Source organism: Melozone crissalis, unplaced genomic scaffold (genome assembly GCF_028551555.1).
Source record: "Melozone crissalis strain CALT ecotype California unplaced genomic scaffold, PUWL_Pcris_2 ptg000036l_1, whole genome shotgun sequence".
NCBI classification, from domain to species: Eukaryota; Metazoa; Chordata; class Aves; order Passeriformes; family Passerellidae; genus Melozone; species Melozone crissalis.
Genome location: NW_026535814.1, coordinates 3,382,343 through 3,396,659, shown reverse-complemented (window position 1 = coordinate 3,396,659; position 14,317 = coordinate 3,382,343). Strand labels below are relative to the sequence as shown.

At 38.4% G+C, this 14,317-nt stretch overlaps 1 protein-coding gene across 3 annotated transcripts in view; it reads left to right on the top strand.

Annotated features, from left to right (window-relative positions):
• The window catches only part of FAM172A (family with sequence similarity 172 member A), a 257,672-nt gene that overhangs the window by 144,366 nt on the left and 98,989 nt on the right, over positions 1–14,317 (top strand). For all 3 annotated transcript variants that reach the window (XM_054283356.1, XM_054283357.1, XM_054283355.1), the window contains one exon: positions 7,094–7,213. In XM_054283356.1, the coding sequence (XP_054139331.1) occupies positions 7,094–7,213 (120 nt within the window). The remainder of the gene's footprint in view (positions 1–7,093; positions 7,214–14,317) is intronic.

The window sequence follows — 14,317 nt, the reverse complement described above, 5'->3', positions numbered from 1 at the left end:
GAGATGAGAGTGGTTTGGGGTTTTTTAATCCAGAAGTTGCTTTAGGTTTTTGGTTCGGAACTGTAGTGATTGAGGGTTTAGCTGGAAAAATGCTTTTGGAGAAAATGCTCTGTCTTGGAATTGCCTTTTTTTTTTTTTCTCTTGTGTTGTGTGCCATAAAGCTGGAGTATAAAGCAGAAAAGTAACTCCCTCCTGCTGCCCTAGCCCTAGCATGTTAGGATCCAAGCTTGCTCTGTTGCACATATATATATATATAGCATAAATCTGAATTTTATTTCCTGACCACTCTCACCAGGGAAAGCCCAGCTTGCATTTGAAGTGGGGAAAGTGGGACAGGATCTGAAGTCATCTTCAGTGGTAATTGTGGTGGGAGCTAGGGAGAGCAGGAGCCCTGGGGAGGAGCCCAAACACAAAGCATAAAAACCGTGGTTAGGCATCAGTCTTGCATTAGCTAAAACTTGTAATTTTAAGCATAATCTCAAGAGTTGTACCATAGCAAAATGCTTTGTCATGCCATGAATGTCATCCCACGTTATCACCACTTTGTCCCAAACCAGCTCTTCATCCCCCCTGGACTGGTGGAGGAAATTTAAATTTTGTATCAGTCCACCGAATGCATTTTTGATTTACATCTTTTATTTGGCTATTTGATATGCCTAATATTGCATGTTCCATGGAATACTTCTTGTTTTAGTAGGACTGTTGAGATTGCAAGCTTTCCTGATAAATTGTTGGCAGTTTTGGTGGTGGGACTATCTTTAACTTAGTATCATGAACATTTAACTGCAAAATGTAAGATTTCTAGTCTTCCTTTGTGCTGCTGACTCTGTGCATACAACGTTACTTCATAAGGGTCTTCATAAGCAATATGGGGAGCACTTCCATGACCAGCCCAATTCACAGAATAGGTAGAAGAAATTGAAACAGAAACGTCTCAAATAGATTTGGGAATAAACTGAGATCTGTAATACAAAAAAAACCAACTTCAAGTCACTTTCCCATATTGCTTTCTGAAGGCGTGTGCCAGATAACAACCTTGGCTGTGCTATTTGTATGCTGCAACTCCACAAATGACCAGACTTAGCTGTTGTGATACCTCATCTCTCCTCCTGTCTCAAAACTGCCTGCTGCCTGCTGCCAGAGTATGTATCTTGCCCCTAACTCAGAAAGTGCCCTTAAAAAGATTCAAATCCTACTGAATATTGTGGTTTTAATATGGCAAAGTATGCAAGTAAAATCCATGCAGAGCCCATAAGGGAGGAAAGAAATGTGTCCTCTATTCAGACTTTCAAGGCCAGAGCATCAACTGCCTATGGTTTCATCTCTTCTCTTATTTTCTCTTAAGTTGTCTCACTCAGGACACAACAACTAAAATTACTTGGTTGACTCAGTGCCCAGTCTTCATCATCCTTGCTTTCCTGTGTTCTTTACATGACCTGCTAAACTGAATTTCAGATACATGTCAGATTTAAGATTTGGGATAATTTGCCTCCATTGTCACTTTTTCCTCCACTATCTCCCCCGCTCACAACTGCTTTGTTGCTGAGATGGTCTTGGTGCTTGTTTCTGCAGCATCCTTTTGTCTGGTTTCACACAGCTGCAATTGCCCCTGTACAGAAGATACTGCTATGGCATGGTTCCTGAAAGCCATGCTTCCTGAAAGCCCAGTTATGTAAGAATTGTGAAAGAGCCAACCCATCTTCATTTTTACATATCTCCATCTATGTAGCATACAGATTAGCATTGCCTCTTGTCAGTAAGTAAAGCAGAAATACAATTCCTACTGTTAATAAAAGATCCCCGCTGTCTCCTGGGATCACCTCTTGTATTGTAGTAGGGAACCTTTCCCAAATAACTGTGCAAGAATTCTCTCAACTCTGTGATTGAAAAGGTAAGAAAGATTTTCAGGTAGATGGGATGCTTCCTAATACACTGGAATTTCTCAGTTAAAGTCAAAATGTGGTTAAATGTCCTGGTCTAGACACTTTCAAGTCTTATCTTCATGTACTCATGCTGCAGAAATATATTAATACAAAGTGCATACTTCCTTTCCTGTTTTCAGTTTATATTCTCTCTTTAATCCTCCTCTGTGGTTGTAATGCCATAGCCACTGTCTTTGCTATGGGGGAAAAATCACATACTGGCTGGTTTTTTTGCTTGTGTTTCAGCTTTATTGCCCTTGAAGCTATCCTGGTTCTCAGCCAGGACAGCTAATTTTTTCACAGTAACTGTGAGGGGACGGAGTCTGGAGCCATGTGGGCATGTCTAGATTATTATTCTGTATTACCTCTTGTCACTGTCAGGGCAGAAATGCTTCCCAGAAGGAAGGTGAATGGCTTGTGGTCAGGAAGAAGAGCATGAGTGAAAAGGATCTGTCTGCCATTTTGTTCATTTGTGGGTCACACTGGGTCAGCTTGGGCTCATGAGCATTTTTTGCCTGTAAATCACCCTCTTTTTTCTGTACCTTTCTTATTAAGTGTTACTGTTACTGTTTGTTTTCTTATTTCGTTACTGTTTCCAGTAAATTCTTCTTATTTCAACCCATAACCTCTGTCTTTTGTGTCTCCCACCAGACACAAAGAGCAGAAGAGCAGTGGGAGGAGCAGTGTCTGGTTTGGATTAGTCTTGGTTGGGGGTATCACTAAATTAGGGAGTAACATTCTTGAACCATGACAAAAGCCCCTTAGACCACGTCCTGCATGGAAATTTTGGAGCTGCTCTGGTGGTAGTAACCCATTGTATAGTTTCATTTTGTTCTCCCTAGTGAAAAGGTTTTTGTCTCATGTAAGGCAAATATTTGCAAAATGAGTGAGAAAAATGCAACAGGTGATAAGCATCATTTAGGACTCATGAAAGGTGCTGTTGTAACAGGATATTTTTATACTTATCTGAATTTAAGTGTCATGATTTTTTGGAAGGGTTGGAGTGAATTGCAAAAGTTTACCTGCCCCAAGGCTCCTTGAGGCAATGGGACAAGCTGTGCACAACTGTCAAGGTATTACTGGTGGGTAAGATCTAGAATCTCCAGGGACAGGAGATCAGAGCCTTCTGTATCCTTCTGGTCTCCCAGCCAGTGTGCAATTCTGTTCTCCCGTATTTAACTCATGTACCATACTTGTTTGTAGTAGCTTATCAAGCTAGAAGGAGAAATTGTTTTGCTGTGATAAATGGTAATTAGAGAAATCACCTTCAAATAAATTCTTTAAAAGCTGTATGGCATATTTCCCTATTTGTGTGCTTTCCCTTGTCTCAGAAAAATGTGATTCCTACTTCTTGATTTAAAAAAATCCCTGAAAGTAGAAGGTTACCAGATCTGAAAACTTAATTTTGTAGTCTTTATTTTTTTTCTTTATGTGACTTTTTTTATTTTGATGTATTAGAAGTTCAAGATGGGGATCTGAGCTGCTCTGCCTCAGTAAAGCTAATAGTGGTTCAATGCCTCCAGATTCAAGGCCTCAAGGCCTATGACTTTCTGGCAACAGGCTACTTCGGAGGGAAAAAAATAAAAAAGGAAAAAACAAAGAAATAAGTAAAATTTGGCACTGAAACACAAAATATGTGAACCTGTCACAGTAAGCAGTCTCAAAGGGCAAGCTGCTTTGCAGGAGCTAATTAACCTTAGGAAATAATTACACAAATATGCAAATGTTGTTTAGACAATTCCATGTGTTATCGACTCAGGTAGTCCATCATAACTGCAGACCTTGCAATGTCTAGGTGTTAGGATCTGGCATAGTTGATAAGGCTTCAATTGCTGCATCACTCCAACCTGGTATTTAACAATTAATGACTGTGATATTACATTGGTAAATTTAACCTGTTTTTTGAATGCAACAGAATGTCATATTGTATTCACAGTGTGCATACTGCTTATCTCTGTATACCTAATGGCTCCAACTATTAAAATGTTATATACCTTTCAACTCCTATCACTAGCCATGCTGGAAAAAATGGCAGACCAAAATATGAGTTCACTCCCTCCACGTTTCTGCCCAATGGATGGCCCAGGAGTAGCCTTGTTTGGATTGCTTTGCATTGCTTAAACATTGCACTAGGGCCTTTTCACATCATACAGTTTTAATCTTTTCTTCCCTTCATGTCTAATTGTATATATAATGATCAAGAGGAAGGGTTTTCAGAGGGATGGAGACCGACAACTCCAAAGAACCAGACCACTTATTTTGATATAGAATTACCTGCTGTAGGTGACCAGCTTTCACAGTGGGAAGTCGAAGTTCAAGTTTTCCTGCACGTCTCCAGCTCAATCTGTTTCACAAACGAGAATGCATTCAGCCTAAGGTGCCTTTTGAGGTATATATAGTGATTTTTCCAGGCTAATGTCCATTCATTTCTGTACACTTGTGTAATTTCTGTACACTTGTGTAGATAATTATGTAAACTCTGACTGGAAGACCCCCTCTCTATCAAATAACTTAACAATGTTCTATATAAGTGCATTCAGTTTAGCTTCAGTGAAATTACAGAAAGCAACAGCTGCCTGAGACTGTCACCTTTCATGCTGAAAATGCAGCATCCTGTCTTATAATTTAATCCAAGCCAGGCAGTAGAGGTTAAACCTCAGAGACCCAGTGCAATTTGAAATCCTAAGGAGATCAGCTGTGTACTGCTCCTTCAGCTGGATTTTCCATGTACACACCTGGAGCCAGGTCTGAGGTGTTTGTAATATGGGCTAGTTACAAGGGAGAAAAATAAGCAGATGCTCTGAAGAAAGGGCTTTTTTTCTAAGCATTTAGGACTCCTCCAGACTCCTTACACATATGTGCTTTTCTTACCTTATTTAGGGTTTTAGCAGAGTGTACAGCAACCCAGTTTATCCTGACACTTTATGGTTTGTTTTTTTTTTTAAACTGGTAATAAAGGAAGTGACAGTCTATATTTAACTCGTTCTAGCTCATTTCTATTTGCATTTATAGAATCCTGTTGAATCTTTGTACTAGACTGTGAAGATGTGAAGTTACTAATTTAGTTTACTAGACCACTGGTTATGCTTTGATTGGTGAAAGCTTTTTTGGTTGAGTTCAGAAGCTTTTTGCTTCTGAACTCAGCCCATCTTTTGCTTCTGATGTCTTAGTCTTGTGGAACTTAAAATGGTATGCTTTTACTAGCAGTGTCTCAAATAATAAATCCAAAGTAACCTGAAAATGCTATAGTATGCAGAAAAAAAAAGTCTCTTTTTCTTAGATTGTTTAAACTGCATTGAGCATCTATACAAAAATTGCTGTTAAAAGTATCAATGCCAACATTATTATTGAAAAATAAGTACCTCCTGGGTACATAACTAAGATAAATCTTTTAGATAAATCAGTCATTCTGAAACTTTCTCAGTGTTTTAATGTACTTTTTTTCTGTACAGAGCACATCATTTTTGCATAGGAAACTCTGGTTCAAGTTGTACTTCAGCTTTATCTTAATAACTGGTTTGTCAATCATATTTTCTTTATGTAATTGCTTCTAAAAAATTTCCCTCATTCCTCACAAAGGAGGAGTCTTTACTTTCTGTGCAGATCTATACAATCAAATTTTAAAACAGCAACAAACTGTTTTGAAATAAGTCCTTTCCTATACTGAGATAGTTTACAATAGGTGATACAGAATTAGTTAAAACTACATTCTGTCATAGTCAATGAAGAGCAGAATCTGTCCAGGAGAAGAAGAAACTCAGATTTTTCTGTCTTAAAATAACTGCTGCTGAAGCAGAACCATTATTCTAAAAACTTTGAGTCGGGATCCATAAGATATTTGTTGCCATCTCACTCTTACTAACTCTTAGAAAACAGGGCATGAGAATAGAAATAAAAGCCAGAATCAACCACATTATTTAGGTATGTCTCTTCCCACTGATTTTAAACACAAGAACTTAAATCCCCAAAGCTAGTTGCAGAATGGAATTGAGATCTAGATCACCTCAACATTCTTGATAAATTTCAATAATTCACACTGTATAATTAGCAGCTTCTGATTACCAGTGGCTTTTACTGGTTTGTGCTTTCTTTCTCCTAAGGAAACCAGGCTTTTCTTGTCTGTGTCTGAGTGAGCTAAGGATATGAAGTTGTTGCTGGCACCAACCGAAGGGAAAAGGGACGCAAACTTTAGGAAATTACATTACCTTGACTGATCAGCTCTTTCTGGCATTCAAGAGTCTGGAAAGAGCCAACATTGTTATCCTGGTTGTGTGAAATGCTGGCAGAACAGGGTGCCTAGCAGAGCATCTTATTCTTGTTGCCTGAAACTATACCAAATTTGTAGTTATGACCTCAAGAACTCAAGAAAAAGGGAATACTAGAGGGGTATAGTTCTTTCCAAGAGCCTCAAGGATACAGGTACACAACCGTGAGTTTTGATGAGACTGCACTAAAATCAATGTGTGTCTCTCTAGTGCCTTCTGTGACTCTTACACTGGCTGACTTTGACAAAATCTTATTCAATAGTAAGAAAACATGGTCCCCTAGCTACGAAAAACTCCAAAGTAATGGCTGCCACCAGTCAAGAGTTGTTTTCTTTGCACCATGTCTCATAGTCTACAGTCACAAAAAGTAAGATTTGAAAGAGTAGTTGCAAATACCATAATTTTAATCTTAGTTCAAGTTTCCAATGCCTCATAGTATGAAAAAAAAAGGTAAAAATTGAAATTACAGGTCTTTACCAACCAAAATTATTCTACAATTATGTATTTTTATTGTTCTTACCTGTTTTTATTTACCAATCTAAGGCACAAGTACTTTAAACAAACCCTCAGTGAACAAACATTTGACGAAAGAGTTGTCAAAAGAGGGAAAATCTGAGCTATGACTCATAATTCCTATGAATGGCTCTGTTTAGCAGAATTGTCGTCATGGTATTTACGTAAAATTTTGCAGATGCATAATTTTATTATACTTACTAAAGTATGCTCAGAAAGCAACAGTTTTACTGCCTTTATTTAGACAAAAGGATCAGTTCTCTTTTTGATACTCTAGTGTGTATTCATTTAATCTTTATTTTAACAAAACATTCTAACATATAGGAACACATTTTTAGACAGAATTGCCATTTTTTAAAAGATAATTGTCACAAACATTATTTCTTTCTGCAGGATAATGGCTCTCCTGAAGAACATGCGATTTATGTTTGGGACCATTTTATTTCCCAGTCAGCTGCAGAGAATGTATTTTTTGTTGCTCACAGTTATGGTGGACTTGCCTTTGTAGAGTTGGTAAGTGTGAATTCTCTATTGCTGTCTTTTCTCAAGACTGTCACAGATTTCTACATTCTTTGTGATCATGTTATTGAAAGTAGCTTGGTAGAAACAGATGCCAGTGGTCATGTACATGTTGGTCAGGATTTCTTTGCAGCCAGAAGGTCGCTGTATCTTTTCTAGTTTTGAGATAGATAGTAAAGTCCCAAGTGTGCATGAACCTGAAAGACTGTGGGGAAACAGAACATGCTGCATCTTTCTTGTCCAGACTGTGTGCTGAAAGGCACCAGTTTCTGCTGTGGGGCAGAAAGACCTGGGGGCATATGAGACTAAGGACATATAAGAACAGTTTTGAAGCAAAGTCACAGACACAAATGCAGCTTTTTGTATATAGATTGGAACAGAATGTGCAGGGAAATATGGCAGTTTTATTCAGTTTTTGCAGTTTTTCTACAAAGATCTGGAGAACTTGCTGGAAGGACTTCTGTTTTCCCATTTATTAGGCTCTGTAGCGATATAAGGCGGGAAAAACTTTGCTCAGTGTAAAGCTGTTCTACATCTGGTGCTGAAACTGCTGAACATCTAGTTTGTCAGTTTTTCACTCTTTTCTCTAAAGGCAGATCTCTCGACCCCATCTGGTATACCAAGCTGCCTGTTAAACTTGTGTATCATTCTGTCAGTGTAGCTACAGTCTCTTCATATGATTTTAAAACAGTAGTGTAATCCCGATATGTTTTATTGAAGAAAACTACAGAGAAGTAAGGGTCCTGTTTATTGTGGAAAGTTAAATTGCAGAGCGTTAGAACTGGTTTTATAGACACAGGAAACAGCAGACATATATGTACATCTTTTGTCTACAACATATTCATTTAATCTAACTGAAAGTTGATTAAGGTGTTTCCTGCCTGAACATGAGATGAATGACTTCGTTAAGAAAAAGCATGCCATGAGCATGTTGGTGTTAGTCTTACGTTGCTCCAAGTAGCAATAACAGTCCAGACAATGGCCACTGGTATTATTTTAAGAACTTGAGATTTTCCTAAACCCCCCTTTTTTGTTGTTGAAATTGATGCCATTTTCATTGTCTCTGAGGTCCTGGAAGAGTGTGTGCAAAATACACATGATGTGTACAGGTTTGAGACTTGAGAAACAGTTCATTTTCCTGATCTGAAGATCATTTGAGAATTGATAATTTTTCACAGGTGTTTTATTACCTTCTCAATGAATAGTCTCAAAACTAAATTTTGAAGTGAATATTCACCTTGAAGGTGAATAACTCTTTCTGTAACCTCATCTATGGGCGAAAGATGTGTTGCATTGCATGTGCCTGTTGCTCTTGAAATGTCATGAACGTTAGGGAGCCATTGTTCTGTCTTGGCTTTCCTGATGTGTGGGTTTCACCTGCTTTGTGTTTCAGCCCGGGTTATTCTGGTGCGACTTGTGGGTCCAAAGTAAAGATTTGGCAGAATTTCTTTAGATTTCGTAAAGCCACATTGTTTTGGTCACCAGATGCCCAGAGACACACAGCAGAGGGCAACTGGAGACTTTTCTCAGTGTTTCCTAAACAGAGTGCTGACTTGAAGGAGGCTTGGAGAGTTTTTCCATCCCATTTCAGACAATGGCTTGAGGTGGCCTGGGTAACAGATGACCAAGGTGTCATTCCCATTTTCCCTGTTTTTCTTGTCACACTGGTGGATATTTCTTCACTTTTGTTCTACTTTAATATGAAGCACGCTGATGTTTCAGAGCAGGACTTGACTTCTGACCTTGGGGTTTCCAGGGTCAGGGTGCTCAGGGCCTGTGAAGTTATCACAAGCTGAGCAAAAATTTTTAGCAATTGCAGGAAGCAACCAGTAAGTAAGAAGTTAAGAAGTATCTTTGTCAGAAAGACAAGATGGTTTCAGTAAGGGTCAGCTTCTGTAGTCTGCTGTCTCTGCAGGAGATGCATGCCTGAGAGGAGGAATATAATACATATCCATTGACACATCACATATCTGTCACGCAAAACTGGACTTGAAATATATTTTTAATGCAACTCAATGTTTCCTAAAAAATCAAAGAGGTAGTTTGATATTTGAGTACTAGTAAAAGCAGTTTGATTAAATAATTCATACACTGAACAACATATAATTGAAATAAACCTTGAACTATTTCATCACAATATTCATTGTAAGGTTTTATTTTGTTATCATCTCCTTTCTCTTAAACTTTATATCCGTACGGCATTTAGTAATTGCAATGAGCTCCAAAAAGAAACAGAGCAGCTGATGGGCAATTACTGTCTTATGACAAATAAATTTTCAATCGCTTCACTTTCTTCTCTGATTCATGTGGGGGTGATGATGAGGTTGATAGAGCAGCTACACCATATAGCAACTGTACCACCTCTACACTTCCTTTGCAAGTTTTTGGGTTAACTGATTCATGAAATTGTAGGTTACAGTTGTTATGGAAACCTGTTGCACAGCTGCTCCTTCTGCATTTGTGCCTCTTACAGGAGAGCAGTGTGAAGCATATGGCTTTAATTTCGAGTGAAGGTTTCTGCCTGAGCCCTCTGAATTTTATTTTGCCTGCAGGGAAAAAGAAAACAAGCAAAAATATATTTTAAAAAATGTGGTTTTAATTAATATCTTCTTAGTCAACTTTCCATGTTCAGTGCTGTGGGGTCTCTCATGATGGCTTGCAGTCATTTCAGCTACAGCTTGCCACTTCATCGTGGTGTAAGGCTCCTGATGAAAACAGGATGTTCTGGCCTTAAACAGAAAAACCCAATGAAAGCTGATATTAGGCAAAGTCTTGTTCATAGACGTTCATACCATTGTGTGGAAGCAGCGACTGCTCTCCCAGGAAAAGGCAGAGAACAATATTCAGCCTTCCACAGGCAGTACCCATCCAGGTGCTCCTTTGTCTGAGGCTGCTGAGGGAGGTAGCATAAGAAAGGCAGTGCTGCTCTGCCTTGTCCCTTGATTGGCATGCACTTTGTTGGGAAACACATAGTGAAAGAGAGCAGGTACAACCATCACATATGAAATTGGTATAAAAGGAGGATTATTTTTATTTACAAAACTTTGTTGTCCAAATTTTGTTCTTCATTCCAAATCTCTTCTCACCATGAAAATAAGGCTGACTTTTGGAAATCCTTCATTAAACAAACAGGTAAGGCTTGGCTGCAATTTTCAAATACATGCCACTTGAAGTAAAAATTTTATTGATCTTTGCAGCTTTTTGATCTACATTTTCTTATGTCTGTGATTGCAGAATACTAAGACAAATAGGGTGAGTCTGCAATATCATACTCAAATACACAAAAACTTTTACTGCAACATAGGCACGCATTTTCTGTACCTTCTTGTGTCATAGATTACTAGGGGAATAACTGAAAGTGATTAAAATGTGTGGAAAATAAAGTTTCACCAATAAATGCACTAAGTTTTATTGTTCTGTTGTTTATAGGTTGAATTACAAATGGTAAATCATAAGCCGTATGTTAGAATGTATCTTAATATTTACTAAATTAAACTTTGTGTAATTGTGGTGTGCAATAAAACATGTATGTGATAATATCTGCACGTAAATTACTTTTGAATGCACAGCACTAAAAATAATTGTTGGGTCATTGTGTTTTGCTAATTGCTTATTACTGATTTTGAAAAACTCAAGCTATGATTCGTGAACATATCTCAGCTTCTTAATTCTGTTATCCCTTGCATAGTATAGTCAGGGATTTATTTTGAGAATCAGTTTGCTTTACTTGATGGTAAATTGTGGAACTTTCCCAACTCCAAGCTTATAATAATTTTATGAAATTTAACAGAAGTGAGAATTTCAAGTTGATGGAGTCAATTTTATATTTAGTTTACAGAAAATAAGAAGTTTCTGGTACAACGCCTCCTTTGAGTTTTCTTGCCAAATTTTATGGGTTTACAATTATTTTGCTTTAAAAATAATGTTTTTCCTTGTCATTGCCTGCATGAAAGACCCACACAGAAGAATCTTTGCGGAACACTTCTGCTGTTTGCTTCCTATATTTCTGAGACCCCTGCATTTTCAGTTATTTCCTCATAATCTTATAACTAGAGTTACAGCTTTTTTTTGTTTCAATTAGTTAAACACTACCTTTTAAAAAAATATCAAACATCATGGGAATAATGATAAAATTGTGAGAATCATTAATAGTATCTCCATCCTACATCATTCATACTGCTGTGGAAATACGAACTACACACAGGAATGTAATAATTAGGAGAAGGAAAGTAGGTTGTCTCCAGCAGGTATAAACTATTCATTATGGTTCTTTTGGCTAAAATATTGGGTGTATGTATTGATAATTTGCACAAAGGTGTAGGTAAAATGGGGAGAGGGTGTCCTTTTAGCAAGCTTTTTTACAATGAGAGCTCTTAAAACACACTGTTCAAATTACTGTATGTACTGTAGACTTCCAATTCCATCAAATCTGCAAATTTTGGCAATTTGAAATATTCTTGGTCCATCATTTTGAGATCCTCTCTGCAATATGTTGCCACTTCATTTTGCTGTATTGTGCTGAGTATGGCAAGGGCCTGGCCCTGACTGGCACTGATAGGTGCCAAAATAATGATGATAGACAGGCACCTGCTGAGCTACCTGTGAGTCTCTGAGGCTGCATCATTATTCTGGCACAGGCAAAATGCAATCTAAGAAACTTAATGGCTAGGCTGTGAACCTGTCATTAGTTTTTCATTAATTTAATTTCCTGAAGTCTCAGACTGAATAGTTTGTTATATTTGGCTTTTTATAAATTCTTATATAAATATATCTACTTACTTTTTTATTCAGTTTGCCTGGAAAATTGATGAGTGGGTACTGTGGACATGCAATTCTTAATTCCCCTGGATGACATGTTAAATCGAAATATGTCTACTGATGTGTGGTAGAGATAACATAAGATCTGTGATGGCTGTAGGAAGCATGGGAAAGAGCTGGAAGTAGAGAGCTGTGAAGGAAAACACCTCAGTGACCAGGATACTTATTGTGAAGACAAAAGCAAAATACCACTGTGCTTTAAAGCTTTGTGAGATTTGTGGGGGAGGGGAAAAAGAAAAAAGGAAAAAAGACACTTTAGATGTTGAATTTCAGTTGGGAGAGCAGTGTGGGATGCTGTCTTGAAGGTTAATGGGGACTTGGCTTGTATGTCCAGTCTTTAGACAAGTCATCTCACTCAACCCTACCTGATTTAGGGCTTAGATTTTTCTGTGTTGGGCACTTACAATAGCATATTTTTGAAGCAGGTCTAATTTAGTGCTCACATTCAGAAAAACAAGTCTGAAAGCAAAAATGATATCTTGATTCTGTTTGGTTATTTATTTCAACTATCCTTTGTTCTCCTTCTTGGAGAAGTACTTGTTCATCTGAAAAAGATCAAATGAGAAATGAGGGTGGACAAGAGAAGCTAATGGAGGAACCAGTGGTCGGTTGTATAAAAAAGGATTGGACAGGAATAGGGTCTCTAGCCTTGATGCTGATTTTTTTTAGTATTCCTGTTACTGATGTGGGCACACAAATTAACTGTGTGCTCCTGAAATTGGATCCTGGCATTAAGTAATGGAGTATTCAGAAGTAGAATTTCTGCAGTAATAGAAAGTTATGTTCTATGCCAGGACAGTTAGGTGTTGACTAGTCAGTCATCTGCATTTGTGCACAAAGAGTGACCTTATCAACAGAGAACAGCAGGGCTGGAGAAACCCTTGGACAACTGGCTTCATTGCCACTGGCTGTAAGTGAATGACCAGGTAACATAACAAGAGTCAGATATGATACTGTGATGTTTTTGCTCTTTCTGTCCCAAGAAGGGGAGTATTAATGCTGTCCAGCATGCTGCTGTGATTTATCTGAGGTAATTTGACACATTGGGGAATATTAAGTAAATATTAAGTCAAGGAAAAGATATGGGGAAGAGGTGTTCATACACTTGAGTCAATGGAAAGCATATTTTGCCAGAAACAATGAAGGATCCTCAGACCTGCTGTGACATGGTGCCAGCATGGACAGATCCTAGCTGTCATAAGCCATAGAGATACTACATGCTTTTAAGGCTTATAAGCCTTAAAAAGAGCCATGTTAATTGCTAGTCCTCTTATGTTAACTTCGGTAGCTATGTCTAGAAAGAGAAGGTTCAGCATCTGCTTTGTATTTACTGCAGAAACTGAGCTTAAAAGCATGGTTTGTTCAGCCTGGTAAAGGAAAGCTTAGAAGGATTGGTAGCACTCAGCAAATACATCAGGAGAATAAACAGCAGGGAGGGAGAGCCTTATAAGCCAAAGAACAATGTCAGCACAGGAACAAATGGATTAAAACTGGTCATGAATAAATTTAGGGTGGAGTTAGGTCTCTCACCATTGGATTAGGAAGTCTTGCTTGGGAAAAGGACTGAGGCAAAACTGCTGCCAGTCATGACCCACACGTGGCAAGAGTTATGTGAGTAATTTGCTGAGACTTGGTGTGACCCAGGAGTCTGTGTTCCTGTGAAAGACATCATATGCAGGTGCATATTTTCAGCCATGAATAATTTGACTACTTTTTGGATTAATTTATCTGGACTCTATGCTACTCTGACTTAAGGCTCACTCCACTGGAATAGCTGAGTTTTAACCAAAACCAGGTCAAACCTCTAATACCACTGTTGACAAACAACTTTTTCCCTTCCTCTTTAGTTAGAATCATAGAATCAAAGTATATGCTGAAATGGAAGGGACACATCAGGATCATCAAGTCCAACTCCTGGCATAGGATGCCCCAAGAATCACAACATGTCCCTGAGAGTGTTATCCCTATGCTTCTTGAGTTCTCTCAGGCTTGGTGCTGTGACCACTTCCCTGGGAGCCTATTCCATTGCCCAACCAATCTCTATGCAAAGAACCTTTTCCTGATACCCAAACCAAATCTCCCCTTCCTCAGCTTTCTGCCATTTGCTCAGATCCTGTCACTGGTCATAAAATTGAAGAGGTTCCTCTTCATCCCCTCCTGAGGATGTTGAAGACCACAGTGAGTTTTCCCCTGAGTCTCCTCCAGGAGAACAGACCAAATGATCTCAGACACTCCTCAAATGGCTTCCCCTCAAGGCCCTTTATCATCATCATTACCATA